This window comes from Stylophora pistillata, chromosome 13 (assembly GCF_964205215.1).
Source record: "Stylophora pistillata chromosome 13, jaStyPist1.2, whole genome shotgun sequence".
Taxonomy (NCBI): domain Eukaryota; kingdom Metazoa; phylum Cnidaria; class Anthozoa; order Scleractinia; family Pocilloporidae; genus Stylophora; species Stylophora pistillata.
Genome location: NC_142531.1, coordinates 22956615 through 22975311, shown reverse-complemented (window position 1 = coordinate 22975311; position 18697 = coordinate 22956615). Strand labels below are relative to the sequence as shown.

The following is an 18697-nucleotide window of genomic DNA, read 5'->3' as shown; positions in this document are numbered from 1 at the left end:
AAATGATGGCCCGTCACTTACGCTCCTGATGTCTCTCTAGTTTGTTCAGTTGTTCCTACTTGTGACAAGACGAATTCCAACTTTCCTTCCAAAGTGGTCATGCTCTTTAACATGTGTTACATATTTGCACATCATGCCCATTAATCCACGACATGCAATACAAGTTGCGAAAAAACAAAACTGAAAATAGCCTCTTCGAGGAAGCTCTTTTTGACCGAAGATCAAATTAAATTTGTCGGAAGTGTCTAAAACCTACCCTTCCCATCCTTGAGATTTGAACACACGGATGCAGGCAGCCATCCTTCCCAATGACCAGTCCCTGGTTTGACAATAGGCTTTCTTGCGTTTTTTAAGAGCGCTTCATGTCCGCTTTCAAGCGAAAACTCAGCGACAGCCAACGTGTTGTTCATTCAATCATGACATGACTCCAAAACAAAACTCTCCAACAATGCTTTTAAATAATCTGCAAAGGACACCTATCAAGTTGGACATGCCTCAATGAGTCTTTTATGAAGAAGACAAAATGTTCATTCACGAGATAGATGTTTTGACCGCAATAGTTTCGAGTGTTTTCGGCATTAGTAATGAGATCTAATAATATCTCGGATAAAAGACTCGAAAGACAAACATTAGCGGAGTTATTCTCTCGCCACACCCACCACTGACGCGGCTCTTAGCAGATATCTGCAGTCCACTTGTCCCTGATCAAACAGAAATTTGGATTCCAAAAGACTTTACGACCTTTCAAGATATGAAGGTAAGTAAATATGTTTCACTGTGTCGGTCAAAGTCTGTTCTGGATGTGGACAACCACAAACGTTAGCATGAGCTGCTGTTTTCGTCAGGCTGGACTGATTCTTATTGGTCAGGGAAGTGTATATGCTCTTTCAAGTTTTTAGTCTACGTTACTTGTGCAGTAACTAAGTTTTAAGCCGCCGAGAGGAAATATTTTTATTAATCTTGAGCAAACTCAATGGTGACGACGAGCATTTTACAACGAAAAAGCCCAAGGAAATTATTACGAATATTGTTTGCCTTAGGTCAGCCACATCTCACGCAGTTAATCTCTCTTTTTCTGTTGATAAGTCATATTTCTAGATCTCAGCAGCGGTTATAGCCACTGTTATTATATTCAACTTGGTTGAAGTTTGAGTCACATATTTTAGCATACTATGTGTTGTTGCCGAGATTGAGCCATAGCAAAATGTTGTTAAAGAGACGGCTGAAACGGTCTATTGAACCCACCACTGAATTGAATGTATCTTATGCTCCTGTTTGTCAAGTGTCATATGAAGATGTTTTCACAATCCTGACCTGTCCCAATCTAAGCAGAAAATTTCATCTAACTTTCCTGAGAACAAAATTTTTCAAAGGATGTGCTTAAGGCAAAATAAATTGTACACAGCGTTACGTCACAGTAGAGACATGTTGGCGACCCTCAGCTTATTAGCTATTCCTTTGGTTTATCGCAGCGATTTCCAGTCGAGCGTTGAACGTAATCCTAGATTACCATGGTTTTGCTATACTTCGATCTGTGATTGGTTAAGAAAACTCGCGCCATTCTCACATCCAATCAGATTCAAAACTAAAACAAAACGCGTCTGAGTCCATTCCATTTTCCCGCGCTTTAGACAGTTTGCTTGTTTCTACTTCGAGTTCTCATTGGCTCCTTCTGACATATTTCTTTGTTCTCAGCGAGTAAACTTTGGCTTTTGTTCCACGCCAATAAATCGAAATGCTCTCTTAAATAGACCCTTATCTCAGATATTCTTTATCTCTTACCCGTCAAGCGCCTCTAGACCTGCCTTAAAACGCTGCAGGATGTGTTTTGGTTAACTTGTATCAGGCAGCAATCCGCGTCCCTCTCTCTTGGACATAATCGATGTAAAAGTAGCCATTCGTCCGTATTCTATTCTCTACAATACATGTTTATGTTTATGTTTATTGATTTATTACAGATTCCAACAATTAAGAGGCTCTTCTTCTGTAACAGTACTAATCTAATCTAAGTAAATATATACTTACTTACTTAATCCTCTTCGTGTTGTGAAACACATAAGGCCTCGGCCAAAGAGCGCCATTGGCTTCTGTCGGGTGTTTGTATATATATATATATAAGTATATAAAGTGTGACTTGATTTTCGTAGAACAGTGCTCAATACATAGAAGTAGAGCGAAATATATATTGTGGGAGGAAAAAGACAAGTAAACTACAAGTTCATCCCTACAAGCCTGTTTCGTGGTCGCCTTTTGTTGCCTATTACTTGCTCCAAACAGAACAGTGATATGCGGCGTATGTAGCCAACACATTGTAAGTTTTATTCGGAGTGCGCCTAAATATCGACTACTTGATCGTTGAAAAGAAGCATTTCTGAACATCCCCAGCGAAAACAAAACGTTTGAAATAGCTAAAGAATTCAACCGCTTGATCCAGAAGGGGTTTGTGTGTGTTGGGGGGGGGGGGGAAGGTATTTGTTATAATGATTTAGGTGGGGAAGCTCCGCCCAGCGGACGGACCTTTTGCAGGCTTTAGATTCTCAAAAGGGTTACAAATTCTGTCGGTTAGATATCTAATGGTAGGTTTAAAGGGTGTTATTTTGTGTGGAAAGTGTACGAAAAAGAAACCTTTTCTATAGTTGATAAAATGACGGGAGTCTTTCCATCTAGAACCTCAACGAGTACCCCCCCCGTTTTTAAACCACTGAGAGCAGCTAGTCTCCAGCGGCATTGCATCCTTACCACTTTTTTTTCCTCAAACATTTAACATTGTCATCCCAGCCAGACCCTGTGGAAGTTCTTATACACAAGAAGAGAATATGTATATGAGCACGATCCTTCCCAGTAAAGCACTATTTGAGCAATAGTGGAAATCACTGCGAAGGATCGTGCTCATATACGTCTCATAACCGCAGTTCACACATATGTTTCATATGTTTGTTGTTGTTAAGAAGAGAATACTCGTTACTAGTATTTCACTTTAACAAAGGCGAGAGCTGGTGAGTTTTTTTTTTTTTTTATTTGGACCACTTTTTTGTTGAGTCAATGCCGTCCGAAATTAGAAATTTCGTAGTACCGCGAGACAAGATCTCGGAGTGGAATTTACCTCTACAGAACGTCAGCTTTGTTAATCACACCTCCCCTCGCTGTTAATATAAAAGTGGCTCAAATTTAGCCATGGCTAACACTGCATCTTTACCAAATTCCTTTCTAACGCTAATACACTGTCGTTTCAGCCTTTCACTGGGGAACCCGTTGAAAACAAGAGGGGAAGTTCACTTCGATTGAGACAAGAAAAGGTGAGACTTCTCTGCGTTTTAGTAGGACCCCGAACAAATTTGCACGTTTGTTAGATAATACTGTCAAAGCATTTGAGAAAGGAACAAATCAACGGTACGCTTTAAAGAGGCGGAAGTAGCTCGAACAATAACTCAATTCAATTTATTAGCTGTAAAATATTCGCGATTGTGCAGTAGTTGATGTATTCTCAATCAGCCGAGCTTTTGAGCCCTAAAGCTCAGCTTGAAATTCTACTCCGACAGGCGGAAACAGGATGCAATCATTTGTTTACTCGATCTGTCAATACCATGGCTTGACTGACGTAAGATTTTATTAGAGCGTTTGCGACTCCTTGAGGTAACGGACAGAAATGACTCAAATGGTTGTATCCATCAGTTATCGGTCTTCTCTCTCATGTATCAGTGGCGGATCTAGGGGAGAGAACGGGGGGCCCGGGACCCCCTTTATTTTGGGGTAAAATAATGAAGGCAGAGGGAAGAAAAGCCGGCAGGCGAAGACACACAAACAAAAAGCACCCTCCCCCCCTCACCCCTTAGCTCGAGGTGTGGACTCGCCACTGTGTATGTCTCTAAGAGAATTAAGGGTTGTGTAGCAGAAAAAAAAGAAGCTTAGGTTATTAAATCCATCTTGATGGAAAACAAAATAATGTTTAAATGCGGCGTGCCAAAATGCTTGCACCCATAACAGCTAACCCTCATTCCATCATGCAACATAAGTATCGACGCGTAATCATTCGTCCTCATGGGCTGACTAAGTCTACGTTTAGCAGCGCATAGCAGTCCAAAACGTCACGATCTGTAATTCACAGTTTGATTCTTATCAGTAGTAACCGAAAATCGTAAGAACAACGATTTACCATTCATTTATCATGTTTATCCTTTTTCGGACGCAAAAAGTCTGTGTTTCTATGCGTCCACGAGACAAAGGATAACTCTTTAGAAAGGTCAAGTTTTGAGCCAAATCTGACCATTATGATTATGGCTTTAGTCCAAAATTGCGCAACATGAAAAGGGTTCTTGACGAGAGCAACAATAAAATTTGATATGCTTGATCACTTTATCTATCAAGTAATAAGTCACGAGAAACGTATTTTGACCTCTATCTGAATATATTCGAATGCCTCGGACGTTAGTCAAGAGATGGAAATATCGTTTGTTCCCGAAAACAAGCAGGCAGCTTTTGCTTCATCCCATCCCGCTTCTCTTTGGGCGGTATTTTATGCTGTTTATTTCAATTCAAGTTGTTGACGCGTTGCCACGACTCAAAAAGTTTTTGTCTTCCGAACGATTCTGGACTCCAAATTGTAGAAGTCAGTAAATTCGTCACATTCCCTTTTATAGCCCACATATTAATATTATAAGTTTTATTAGGAGATGCGCCTAAATATCGACGACCTGACTGTTGAAGAGAAGTATTTGTGCACATCCCAGGCGAAAACAAAACTAACCGTAAACATTTCATGTGTCAGCTACAGAATTCACCCGCTTGCTCTTGAAGGGGTGGGGAGGGGGAGGCATTTCTTTTGATGACTTAGGTGGGGAGGCTCCGCCCAATGGACGGACATTTTGCAGGCTTTAGATTCTTCAAAGGGTCACAGACTCTGTTGTTTAGTTGATAAAACCGACGGGAATCTTCCCATCTAGATCTTCATGGAGAATCCTCTACTCCGGCTTTAAACCGCCGACAACACTGAAGTAGTCTCTAGCGGCATTGCATCCCGGCTTACTACTTTTTTCCTCAAACATTTTACATTGTTATTCTAGCCAGAACCGGCGGAAGTTCTTAGCTTATTCTAGCATTGCATCTTTATCAAATTTCTTTCTAACATTAATACGCTGGGGAAGCTGTTGGAAAGCAAGAGGGGAATACATACATACATACATACTTTATTTATTCCAGAAGCAGACTATGTATACACTAAGAGGAAATGGAAAATATGCTTCCAGAAAAGGAAGTTAAGAGGTTATCCCTATGTGAAAACTCCCTAAAAAATAAGTCTAAATGAAAATAAAATACTTAGTTATAATTAAATATTTAAATACAATTTAAGCTGAGATTTAAAATGCTGAAGATTATCAGCTTCCACTATGTTTCTTGGTAATTCATTCCATAATTTAACAATCCTAATGAAGAACGAATGTTTATAACAATTAAGTCTTGCTGGTTTGACGTAAAGTTTGTACTGATGATTTGCTCTCGTACATCTAGTTGTGGCAAAATCAAAAAAGGTTCCAAAATCTAAATGGTAAAAACCAAAAACAATTTTATAACACTCAATTAAAGATAGATAAGTTCTACGGTCAGAAAGAGTAGGCCATTTTAGCAATTTGCATCGGTCTTTAGTTGATAAAAGGAAGTTTACTTTGATTACGACAAGAAAAGGTGAGACATCTTTGCGCTTTATTAAGTCTTCCAACTTATTTACACGTTAGATAATAATGTAAAGAGATACTGTTCGAAATTTAAAGCATTTAAGAAAAGAATGAGTCGACGGTACGCTTTAAAAGAGTCAAAGTAGCTTGGATAAGAACTCAATTCAATTTATTCGCTGTAATCGAGCCTTTTCGTCGTATTAAGCGAGTTTAAATGTTCACGATTGTGCAATAGTTGATGCATTGTCAATCAGCCGAATTTTTACGCCCTAAAGCTGAGCTTGAAATTCTATATTGACAAGCGGAAACAGAATGTGATCCATTCTTTATTTAATCTGTCGATACCATGCTCTGACTGACGCAAAATTGATTAGAGCTTCTGCGTCTCCTTGCATTAAAGGACAAAAATGACTCGAATGGTTGTAACTATCAGATATCGGTCTTCTCTCTCATGCATGTTTCCAAGCGATTACCCAACGAACTGTTCGCAAATAGAAACCGAAAGTACAGGGGAGTGTAACCTAAAAAGGGATTGGGGCGAGACGGGACACACTCTGACTAGTGTGAATAGTGGGTTTACCACAGAACCATCAACCAACAAAAGCCCAGAATAGTTGCATGAAGGTCTCCTCTACTTTATACGTGAAGCGTGATTGAGCAAATTTTTTTCTCGTGAATCGTGATTTGAATAAATAATTCATTCGTGAATCGTGATTAAAGATGGTAAGATCTTTCTATTTCAATGTGACCCGTGAATTAAGAGTCAAATAAATCGTGACTCGTGAACCATTTTGTTTTGCGTGATGAATTTCCGGCTACTATATTGTACGTATTATTCTCGAATGGCTTTGGTTAGGTGTTGACAGAAGATGGACTTCATGTGGATCGATAAAAGTCGCATGAAAAGACCACTACTAGCTTGTGTACAGCCGCCCCATCCCCTCAAAAATTGGGAAGGGGATGGGGGGGCTGTACACGGGCTAACCACTACTGGTTCTTGAACAACTAGAATGAACATAGAGAACATTACATCATCGTTTGTCGCGTAAAACTGGCACGACTAGAAAAGTTAGATGTAACTCAACATGATTGTCTTGAATTTCGCGTGAACGTGAAAGAGTTTTGGATATTATTTGTGATGCGTGAAAAAGGGCAAATAATTTTTACGCGTCTGAGTTCTACAAACGGGTGTAGGAGACCCTGTTGCATGATATGTGAAGCGATAACTCGTAGATCTAGACAGAACACAAATTTCCCGTCGTTAGAGTCGATGTGCTTATTTACATGAGTATTGTTTAACTAACACAAAGTTACTTGTAAGACCAATTTAAAACTCTTTGCGAAACAAGATACTAGGTAGCTTCCTTGCTTTCCTGCTGGCATACGTGAGCTCATTTGCACGCATGAAAATATGACTTCCCTTTATTGAAGATAATATGTTCCAATGAAACTAGGACCTAAGCTCAAATCTTGACTCCAGTCGTTCAAAGATATGTTAATTATTACTTTTCGCGGTATCCTCGGAGACCCAGGGGCTGTGAGTCGATTTCAAGTTTAGGGCAGAAGAGCCCCTGGGGACATTGTCATACAAGACTTGTTCCAAACGGCGCAGTCGTTCTGGCATCTGATTGGTGCCAGAAAATCTTTGTGTTTTTCTGCCCAATCAGAGTGAAGTGTCCTTTGGAGTCCTTTCGTGTGTTTTAACACGCACATATTCAACAAGCTCTGTTGCTCACTATGTTTGTTTGGGCCGTGCGACGAAGCTTTGCCCGAGGTGGAAAGTTTCAGTCTCAGCACACAATGTAAGAGGAATCGATCAGATTGTCCGCGAAATCTTACCGGAAATTATACTGAATACTTTCGCAGGTATCACAAGAGAACGAGTTTAAAAGTTTGCGAGGTTCGTATAAAACACAATGGTTGCAGGTATTGATATGTCGCTTTAAACCTTAGATGAGATGTAAGCCTAAATCTTCCAAGATTTTTTGTATAATTTGCTGTAACTGAAACTTTTCCAATCCCGTGAAGCTATTTCGTCGCACGGGCCAGGCAGGTATGTCGAGCGACTGGCGCTTACGCAACTTTTTGTGCACGCCCGGCCAAAATCTAATATAATCTTCGCTTGAAAAAAAAAGAAAAGCTAAACGTGGAAACTTTTGTTTATTAGATGTGGGTAGATAACCCTGTACTAAGCTGACATTTACAATAAAGCAAGCCCGCCCTTTCCATCCATTATTTCTTGGTTTTTGGTTTTGTTTTCCTCGATGAAAGCAGCGTCGATTCCCAATGATCAAAGGTACTTAACTTGGTCTTCAACAATCGACAAAAGAGGTGAAATGACAATGACCAAGGGGCTAGAAGAGAATCCGTGGCCTTTCGAGCTCAAGAATTTGAACACTCAACGCAGCTGTTGAAAGATTAAACTTTCTCCAAACCCCTTCGGTAACTGTCCGAAAACATATCTCCTTTCCACGATGTTCTCTATGATTAGTCTTTGTTCAGATTTTAATTAGCTAACCGGAAACACAGCTAAGCTTTCTTTAAGCGCTTGCTGGAGGTCGTCCACGTACTTAACGTTCTTTGCAACTTTGGCCATTTTGTAAAGACTTTACTACAAAGCAACGATTACAATTTGGCGCGCACAGAAAGCTACGTAAGTGTAAGCGCCAGTTACTTGACATACCTGCGTGGCCCGTGCGACGAAATAACTTCACGGGATTGGAAAGGTTTCAGTCACAACAAATTATACAAAAAATCTAAAAATATTTAAGCTTACATCTCATCTAACATTTAAAGCGACGTATCAATGCCTGCAACCATTATGTTTTATACGAACCTCGCAAACTTTTAGACTAGGTTTACACTAGAGGAAATTGTTCCGGATTCATGATGAATCCGAAACGTTTTAGTACCGGAATCATTCTGCCGTTTACACGAAAGTGGACGAATCCGAAATAAAAACTTCCCGGTTTGGCCGTGTCTCCGGAGATTTTGAATCCGGAATTTAAAGTGGGAACTTTGAATCCGATAACTTTTGAATCCGGAAAGTTTTGTCGTGTAACCGCTTTTTTTCTCGAATCCGGATATTATTTCCACCTGCAATCTTTTGAGTTTGCGGTGAAACCAAAATGGATCTGGTGCTAACATTGCTGGCGGTCTCCGGTTGCCTAATCTCGTAGCAGGTTCAGGCGATAAATTTTATCATGTGTACCGCAGTATTTCTAAAGAAACGCAAATTATTATTGCAAGGAAGTTTAACGTCAGCCACACTTAATCGCCGACGACGTAGACTGCTTGGCATCTGTCCAACTCAAATTTGCCTCAGTGGCATCTGGATCTACTCTAGCCTTTTTTGGGGGAGGCATTTTCACTTTGTCGATCGAACGACGAAACAACACTGGGCTTGGTAACCATTCCATTTCGAATGTTCCCGGAGTTGTCGTTGTATGTAAACGGTCAGGAATCCGAATATCCTTTCAGTGTAAACGCCTACGAATCCGAATACTCCAAAATTGATGAATCCGGAAACATTTACGAATCCGGAAAAGTCTCCTGTAGTGTAAACCTAGTCTTAAACTCGTTCTCTTGTGATACCTGCGAAAGTATTCAGTATAATTTCCGGTAAGATTTCGCGGACAATCTGTTCGATTTCTCTTACATTGTGTGCTGAGACTGAAACTTTTCACCTCGAGCAAAGCTTCGTCGTACGGCCCAAACAAACATAGCGAGCAACAGAGCTTGTTGTATATCTGCGTGTTAAAACACACGAAAGGACACTTCACTCTGATTGTGCAGAAAAACACAAAGATTTTCTGGCACCAATCAGGTGCCAGAACGATTGCGACCGTTTGGAACTAGTCGTGTAAGACAATGTCCCCAGGGGATCCTCTGCCCTTAACTTGAAATCGACTCACAGCCCCTGGGTCTCCGAGGATGATAGAAGGTTCATCATAGAGAGTTCCCAAAAAGCTTAATTTAGAATGTCACGCAGCCATGGGAGCCGTGACATCCCGAGATCCTTCATGCAAGATTACTTTCCTCTATCTTTACGAGACGGTTAGATCCAATCCAATCCTTTATTTAAACACGTGACACCTAGGAGTACAGAAGTTCTCGTTAAAACGTGTACGTGTATGTACAATTAGAAATAAAACATAATTTCTGTAAGAATACAAATAATAAGTAGATCTATTAAATAACTAAAAACAGGATCGAAGATCATGGACAAGAGCTATCAATTAAAAGTTACAATATTAACAATATTAACAATAACGATATTTACAATCACTACCACTAAGCCATGTGGGCTTTAAGAGAACGCTTGAATGTAACAATATCTTGAGATTCTCTGAGTCTAGGGGTAGCGCATTCCAAAGTTTACTAGCTAAAAATGAAAAAGACCGATGTAAAAACTCAAGATTAAAAGGAGGTAAATCTAGCCTTGTACTGAGCCCGCGTAAACTATACGGTACATTTCTAAAATGAAAAAAATCACTTATATAAGGAGCCCCCTTATCATACAAGCACTTATATAACATAACTAACGATTGGAATTGCCTACGATTCTCCAAAGACTTAATGTCGGCCAACTTGAGGAGGAAGTCGTATGACACAGACTTCGAGAAGCCTAACATAGTTCTTAATATAAAGTAATTAGTTGTCTCTATTTTAGTAGTCTCCGCGTTACCTACTCGGATCCCAGTAAAAGGGGACTGCAGTACTCAAGATGAGGGAGAACATAGGCCTTAAATAAACGAACTAACACGTCCTTTGAAATAAACTTACGTATTCTTCGCAAAGCCGAAGCCTTTGCGCATCCCTTATTCAGCTGTTGCTTTATGTGCGCTTTAAATGTTAATTTGCTATCTAGGACCACCCCAAGGATTTTGAGTGTGTCCTTTGTATGGACATTAGAATCATTAAGATGGATAAGATCATACTGGTATGAAGACGGGCCAATAGCGATAGCTTGCGTTTTGGCGGCATTAATCTGTAAAAAATTCTTTGAGAACCATCTCGATAGAACGCTCAGATCAGAGTTATATATATACTGCAATACTGTTGGTGAGACATCAGAGGCGTAATGAGTAGTGTCGTCAGCGTATAGCCTCAAGGACGTATTAGTAATAAAAAAATTAAGATCATTAACATACAAATTAAATAAGAGTGGACCCAACAGGGACCCCTGTGGTACACCAGTTTTAACGGTTCTCCACGAAGAATATACACCATCAAGTTTGACTCTCTGTCTCCGTCCAGTAAGGTAAGCGGTCATAGTTTCCAGCGCATCATGCGTAAAACCATATGCCTTTAATTTAGCTAGGAGAAGCGGGTGACAAACAGAGTCAAAAGCTTTACTTAGGTCGATAGCCACCGCTGCCACAGCTTCTCTTCTGTCAAGACAGGCTCTCCAATCTTCAGTCGATTTCAATAAGGCCGTGCAACACGAGTGACCCTTGAGAAAGCCAGACAGGTTCGGTGAGAGTCGCCAATGAAAGGCTTCATAGATTTGATCGAACAATACCTTCTCATATAATTTCGATAAGGAAGTCAGAACAGAAACTGGACGATAGCAGGTCTTATCCGTCATACTTTCCTTCTTGAAAACAGGAACAACGTCACTGCTTTTCCAAACTATTGGCCATTGATGATTGGTAATAAAATAATTGATTAAACGGGTAACCGGCTCGGCAATAACAGGTGAGGATAAACGAAGTAACCTCTGAGATATCTTATCGCAACCAACAGCCTTGCGAGGGTCAAGAGTATCCAAAATTTTCCTTATGTAGCCAACATCAACTAGGACGAGGTCAAAAACATCATCACAAGTTTTCTCAGCAATGACTTTAACACTAGGATGATCAACAAACTCAACCATTTCCTTACTGTCACCATCACTCCTGGACACCTCGCAAAAGTAGTTGTTAAACATTTCAGCCACCATTAATGAATCGGTAATTACACGCTCATTCTCAATCAGAACTATCTTTGATTGCTTCTTTTCTTTGCTTGGCAACAAAGGTCTCAACTTATTCCAAAACTCACCATGATGTTTAGTGTTTGACGATGCCTCCATGCAGAACGCCTTCAACCCTTTTCGTTTCAGGGATGTGACCTTGTTTCTCTGTTTCTTGTATTCCTCCCAAGAGGTTGTTGTTGGGCTCTTTGCATGTTTCTTAAACAGTTGATTACGACGCGAGATTTCGCGTTGAATAAATGGAGTTATCCATGGCAACTGATCACCTCTAACCCGTTTTTTCTTTATTGGTGCGTGTTTGTCCAACACTTCAGTGTACAATTGAGCCCAATGGTGCCATAGATCATCAACGTCGTCATAAATGTAAGCAGAACTCCAGGGAACAGTTTTTAGGTCATTTAAAAATTTTTCTAAATCAAATTGTCGCATACTTCTGTATTCAATTTCACGTGCCTTAGCCCTTGGTAATTTATTCTTTCGCACTGCATAGATAAGATCGTGATCACTAAGACCCATATGCAAATTACCACAAGTTGCATATCGTTCCGGATGGCTAGCGAGAATGACATCGAGTAAAGACTTTGTTTTGTCAGTCACCCTTGTCGGTTCACTAATTTGGTTTTGCAAACAGAACCTATCACAAAGGTCCATGAGTGAGTTATCCTCAGCAACAACACCGTGCTCCCCAACAAGCAAGTCGATATTAAAATCACCAATCAATAATATTTCCTGATGGCTTGTAAACATAAGTTCAATAGCTGATGTAAGCGACGACAAGAAATCAGTAATTTTACAGAATTTAGGTGATCTGTAGCACGCACACACTATAAAGCGAGCCTTTTTAGAATCCATGACATCAAAACATAATGATTCGACTGATTCGGGCTCCAGATTACGTCGTCGACAGACAGGAATATCTTCCCGTACAAAAGCTATCAAGCCACCAGCTCCTTTCTTGCGATCACGTCGAATAGTGCGATATCCCGGTTGTTGGAGAAAACTATCTGAGGTTGCACCATCGAGTTTTGTCTCCGAAATAAAGAAAATGTCAAATAGGCACTTGTTAAGAATATTCTTGACCTCGTCAAGCTTATTTTGTTGATGTTCAAATGACCTATTTTCAGATTGGATTTGTAGTAACCATTGACGTTTCTAAAAAACCAGTCAACAGAGTCTCCTGAATGTTCCTCCGCAATCTCAAAAACCTCGCCAGTGGAGCTTGAATCGCATGCCCCCGAAGGTGAGAGATCATCAAAGAAGCTGTCAGAAAACTGAGGCATCGTACAAGAAAAGCAATACCAGATCCCTTGTCTCCGATAGCAGGACAGCTCGTTCTTGCTCATTTTCGTACATTTGATGTGGAATACTGCCGGGCAAGACGAGCAGCGGACGCCATTTTGGTTCCTTCTCATGGTTTTAGCACAATTACTACAAAGTGTTTTAGAAGAATTTATTAAAACTTCCTTGAAGCCCCTGAGGGCCGGGATTAGACTCCACGTCTCCAGATAGCTTCAACAGTAATAGCTGAGTCGTAGCAGTACTGTTACTATAGTACAAAGCACGCCGTCCGAGGTATGCCTTCTTGCTTCTTCGCATGTAATTTTGACGATGCAGACATGAGCTCAAAGAACCAGAGAACTGAAGCTGGGTAGAAACATTACCCATGTCCTTAGGTCCAGCACATATATATTTGGTGGGAGATAAGTATGCGAGACCAGAACCGAATCCTCGGTTCTGGAGAGGGGAAGGCAAACTCTCTTTTGTTAGGACCACCCCCACGGGCTAATCTTTGTTGATATGAGTTCTTTGGAGGAGGGGGTGGTAGGGGCGAAGGGCGGGGTTAAGGGCTGAAGATGATTCACAGTGATGGGAGAATTTAGAATTGCTTTCAATTGCTAAGTAACTACTTTACCATTGAGTATTCCAGAAATTCTACTGCATAAAATTCAATCAAACCTTTAAATAGCTTTTCAGGTATCAATCGAGGCGAAAAAAAAGTTTACTGAGGAAGACCTTTCGTGAATAGTTTGTGTAATTGATCAACTGGAACTGTTTTATTACAGACCCCAAGGAGATCTATCTGTCCAGATGCCTTGAGATTATCGTTGCTCATCATAATAAGGTAGTAATAATGACTCTAGAGCCGTTTACAAAAGAACAGTTAAATTACTTCAAATTCGCTTTTGTCGTGCTCAATGAATTTCCAAAGGCACTACGTCAAGCCTTCAAAAACAAATGGGACAATATCTTTGGACATCTTCCTGGTTTCCAGCCCTGGGATGACTCCGTTGCCGTGCGCAACATGTTCCTTGCCAAAGAGAGTGGATCTACTAAAGTCCCTACTCATCTTTCGTACGATGCGTGGGATTGTACTGCCTTATTCCAAGCCACCATCTTTTCAAAGTCCTTTTCCATGCCAGACGGTGGAGGCCATCACAGAACACTCAGCTACTTGTTCGTGAGACCCCACAGACTTCCTACCGGAGGGTTTCATGCTTCTGTGATCAGCCCGACTGGGAACGATGCTGAGTCATTTGCCCTGGCGATCGATCAACTGCGACTTTTACGAAATGCGTTCTGCCACTCACCCAGCTCTCAGATCCCAAAAGCAACATTTGACATGTACATACAACTTACTAAGGACGCCTTCCAAGCCCTTGGAGTCTCATCAAGTTCTGTGAATGCCATTGGAAACTTAACTGAGACAGATTTCCCGATAGAAAAAGTCCGCAAGCTCGAGGATGAGATCAGGAAAGAACTTCAGGCAGAAATCACATTTCTTAAAGAACAAGTAAAAGATGAGTTGATGAGCATGAGGTCTGATGTCGCAGAAGCAAACCAGGAGCGGCGGGATGAGGCAGAACAAACAGTGACGGAGATAAAAGAAGAGATTCAACAACTGAAACACCAGTTGCAAGAGCAAAATAAAGAGAGGAAAAAGGAGACGTCAGATCATAAAGAAACTATCAGGTCTGATAGAAAGAACGAGGCAACATTAGCAGCCCAAGAAAGAAAAGAAGTGCTACAAGAGATTCGTGACTTAAGGAAACAGTTGGAGTTGGCAAAATCATCCGTAGCCACAAAAGAGATGAGTCAGAAACTTGCTGAATTAAATCAAAAGTTGGAGGACATCACCATAAAGACTGCGAAACAAGGTTATAATAATAAAATAGGTTTATTCAATATCATCAGTTCTGGCAATACAAGTATCGAAAAACGACTTATGTACAAGCATACTAAATAATAGTAGATAATATTTTAGAATTCAAGGTCTCCTAATAAATTAAAAACGAGGCAATATACACTATCTAATAGAGGTGCTACTGTTTGTCTTTAAAGTCGACTTTTTTCACGTTAACTTCAAGACATTTTTCAATTCGATTCTTACCTAAAAAGAGAACCGCATACCATGTAATCGTCAACAAAGCAATCATAAAGTAAGAGGGGTACTCTTCTCTGTAACAGTTTTGGAAGGGATATGACCCCCACCAATTTTGAGGTTGTTGATATAATGGTTCTCGCCGATGAAGGTTACCATACTTTAAATAAAAGTTTCAACACCAGTTAGCTTTATAAGCTGCGGTCTTATTCCTCTATAACACGCTCGTGGCAGGTAGCTGTTGCGCACATTTCGAAATTGAGTACCTACAACAACTTAATTGTATACATATGTTCATATTCTGAACTAATATTTAATATTTCTTTTTATTTGCAGAGTCTAATCCTACTCTACCAAAATCAAATCTTCCTTCAATGGTTCCTTACTTCACTGGGCGCGAAAAAGAGTGTAACGACGTCATTGAACACGCGACCAACGAAGCCACTCGCCTCGTTTCCATTTGGGGCTCGCCGGGTTTCGGAAAAACGTCGACTGCAATCGCTGAAGGACATCGCCTCCAAGCACAAGGCCTGTCGATATACTTTGTTTCGTTACGTGGGATGAGGTTAAAAAGTGATCTGACATCGAAATTTCTTGGCTTGTTTACACAACCCGTGCCAGCATCCCAGCGTTTGACGGCAGATGACGAACTTTGCCGGATTTTCGCTCAGATTCCAAATCGCTGCATTTTCATCCTTGATAATGCTGATGATCTTTTTGAAAGTGACCTTCCGAACGTGAAAGAGGACGCTGTTACTTTAATTGAAGAACTTCTCAATCGCAGCGATAAGGTTACGTTTCTTCTCACCACAAGAGAATCCTGTGAATTTTTGAATCTGCGTATCAAAGGACATCATGCTCTAAGAATAAGAGAGTTGGACGAGCAATCCTCTTCAGATCTTGTCCAGGAATTGCTTCCAGAAGCGAGCAAGTCTGATAGATTAAAAGTTGCACAGATTTGCGGGAGCGTACCATTGGCCATGAAGTTGTTGTGTTGCTCGATTTCGGGAGATAACACCGGGACACTAGCTCGGTCTCTTGACATGTTTTTGAAAACTACAGATGATATTCTGGCAATGTTGGACAACCCCGACCATCCCAGCAATCTGAGGCTGAAGTCTCTTTTTGACGCTTCGTTTCAGAGACTTTCTGCAGAGGAAAGAGAGGCACTGGTCTCATTTTGCATTCTCCCCGAACACTTTGACCTGGAGGCCGCATCAGCTGTTTTAGGAATTAAAACAAGCCACGCCTCAAGAGTTCTGCAGAGACTCCAGAGAAAGTCCCTCATTGATTCTAGTTCGAAAGCCGAGAAATATTGCATCCATAAACTCATACTGTCATTTGTACAGAAAAAAGGGGAAAGCGACATGAAAGAAACGCTCCTGAACTCCAAGGTGCGCTTTTTCGAACTGTACATTTCCTTATTTGAAACGCTCACACAAAAGTTTCTGGCAGGACATTCCATGTCAGCTTTTCTAGAGTTTTTTCAAAATGAGGAAAGTTTCGTTCATAGTCTAATTGACGGTTGTCTTGAGGAAAGAACAGTCGATAAGGTTTGCAATGTTTTGACTAGAGCTGAAATGTATCTCTCCTTTCTTTATTGGATAGATGATGCTCTGTTTGGAATTATTTACGAGACAGCAATAAAGGCAGCCACTGAACACGATAGGCATAGCTCTGTCCACAAACGACTGCTTCTGTCGAAAGCTTATGGTAGCTTAGTTATTGGCGCAACTGGAGAGACCAAGAGGCTGCTGTTGGAGGCTAAACAAATTCGGTTGACTGTTCCTATTCGTGACACAGAACTAGAAGGAAAACTCTTGAGTTACAGGGGATTGTACAAATTCTTCATCGGGAAAACTAAAGAAGGAATGAAGCTTTTAGAAAACGCCATTTCGTCAATGGAAACCATTCCAATGCACAGAATCCTAAAGCTCATTATTCTCCAAGTTCTTGCTCTTTATCACAGTCTCAAATGTGACCCGTTAAAGTCAGCGGACTTTTACAAAAGAGCCGTCAATGAATGCAAAGCAGTTGGGGACACAGGGCTGATGGTGATCCCGGAGATCGATGAAACTAGGGGACATGAAGTCAGAAAAAACCTAAACGAAACGAGCCTGACCCATAACCAGCCACTTCAAACGGAAGTTATCATTCTCGTAAGTCGAGCGATAAAGAACATCTCCACTGATAAAACCAGGCAATCCTTCTCTAATTTACTGCTGCAAATAATGAAGGAATCTGAGTCAACCATTCCAGCTGTTGCAACTGGTCGGTTCCGTTATCATTTCTCCGGAGTACTACTGCTCGACGAATTGAAAGATAACACGGACCGTCCACTTTACTACGTTGATATGATTAATTTTCATCCTAAAAAGAATATAAAACAAAATGATGAAAAAAAATGCAAAACCTCCTCAAAAAACATTGAACGCACTGAAGTCAACTACGCAGAAGCCTTAGAATCAGAAAAGCGTTCACTAAATATCAAATTGAAAGTATTGGGCGAAGACCATTTACAAACCGCTGACAGCTATCATAAAGTAGGAGTTGTTCAACATTCACTTGGAGACTTTGTCTCAGCCCTTGAGTCAAAGAAGCGTGCACTGGATATCCGGTTAAAGGCTCTGGGTGAAGACCATTCACAAACCGCTGACAGCTATGATTCCTTAGGAGTTACTCAACATTCACTTGGAGACTTTGTCTCAGCCCTTGAGTCAATGAAGCGTGCACTGGATATCCGGTTAAAAGCTCTGGGTGAAGACCATTCACAAACCGCTGACAGCTATGATTCCTTAGGAGTTACTCAACATTCACTTGGAGACTTTGTCTCAGCCCTTAAGTCAAAGAAGCGTGCACTGGATATCCGGTTAAGAGCTCTGGGTGAAGACCATTCACAAACCGCTGACAGCTATCATTCTTTAGGAGTTACTCAACATTTACTTGGAGACTTTGTCTCAGCCCTTGAGTCAAAGAAGCGTGCACTGGATATCCGGTTAAAAGCTCTGGGTGAAGACCATTCACAAACCGCTGACAGCTATGATTCCTTAGGAGTTACTCAACATTCAGTTGGAGACTTTGTCTCAGCCCTTGAGTCAATGAAGCGTGCACTGGATATCCGGTTAAAAGCTCTGGGTGAAGACCATTCACAAACCGCTGACAGCTATGATTCCTTAGGAGTTACTCAACATTCACTTGGAGACTTTGTCTCAGCCCTTGAGTCAAAGAAGCGTGCACTAGATATCCGGTTAAAAGCTCTGGGTGAAGACCATTCAGAAACCGCTGACAGCTATGATTCCTTAGGAGTTACTCAACATTCACTTGGAGACTTTGTCTCAGCCCTTGAGTCAAACAAGCGTGCACTGGATATCCGGTTAAAAGCTCTGGGTGAAGACCATTCACAAACCGCTGACAGGAAATATACTAATTTTTTTGTATCTGGGTGTTATGTGACAAGAAATATACTAATTTTTTTGTATCTGGGTGTTATGTGCTAAAACAATTATCCACCTCAGTGTTGTTGAAAGTGGTGGATATTTATTTATTTATTTATTTATTTATTTATTACTCGTTTTAGTGTGTATTTTGCTGAGTATTTTTACGAGTGGTGCTGTACTTGGACGATGATGCTTTTTCTTGAAGTTTTTTCATTTTCTTAAGTTAATTTTCACA

At 40.7% G+C, this 18697-nt stretch overlaps 3 protein-coding genes and 1 pseudogene across 4 annotated transcripts in view; 3 read left to right on the top strand and 1 right to left on the bottom strand.

Annotated features, from left to right (window-relative positions):
• The first annotated feature begins 4429 nt into the window (after positions 1-4429).
• Positions 4430-18697, top strand: part of LOC111347314 (uncharacterized) — a 102178-nt gene continuing 87910 nt past the window's right edge. Inside the window, exon 1 of the mRNA XM_088742326.1 lies at positions 4430-4606. The gene's annotated coding sequence lies outside the window, so the exon portion shown is untranslated. The remainder of the gene's footprint in view (positions 4607-18697) is intronic.
• On the bottom strand, positions 5085-13058 carry LOC148718211 (uncharacterized). Its single transcript, XM_088742457.1, has 3 exons — positions 12946-13058; positions 10897-12760; positions 5085-5141 (listed from the first exon to the last, which is right to left on the bottom strand). Exons 1-3 carry the CDS (start codon positions 13056-13058, stop codon positions 5085-5087), a joined length of 2034 nt encoding a protein of 677 aa, XP_088598583.1.
• Positions 13353-18697, top strand: part of LOC148718210 (uncharacterized) — a 21723-nt pseudogene continuing 16378 nt past the window's right edge. Inside the window, exons 1-2 of the transcript XR_015994438.1 lie at positions 13353-13394; positions 13710-13768. The product of XR_015994438.1 is annotated as an uncharacterized LOC148718210 (transcript). The remainder of the gene's footprint in view (positions 13395-13709; positions 13769-18697) is intronic.
• Positions 13762-18697, top strand: part of LOC111318876 (uncharacterized) — a 4953-nt gene continuing 17 nt past the window's right edge. The window contains exons 1-2 of the mRNA XM_088742335.1: positions 13762-14801; positions 15362-18697. The exon at positions 15362-18697 is cut by the window's right edge and continues 17 nt beyond it. Coding sequence (XP_088598461.1) covers positions 13778-14801; positions 15362-18522 — 4185 coding nt within the window. The 5' untranslated portion in view covers positions 13762-13777 and the 3' untranslated portion in view covers positions 18523-18697. The remainder of the gene's footprint in view (positions 14802-15361) is intronic.

Bases quoted from the DNA above. Each gene is read 5' to 3' on its own strand.
- LOC148718211 (XM_088742457.1), bottom strand. From the start codon at position 13,058: ATGAGAAGGAACCAAAATGGCGTCCGCTGCTCGTCTTGCCCGGCAGTA. The intron at 12,761-12,945 runs GTATTGCTTTTC...ATCTGAAAATAG, and splicing joins TATCGGAGACAAGGGATCTG to GTCATTTGAACATCAACAAA. The intron at 5,142-10,896 runs GTATATTCTTCG...GCTTTCCAACAG, and splicing joins AGAGAGTCAAACTTGATGGT to CTTCCCCAGCGTATTAATGT.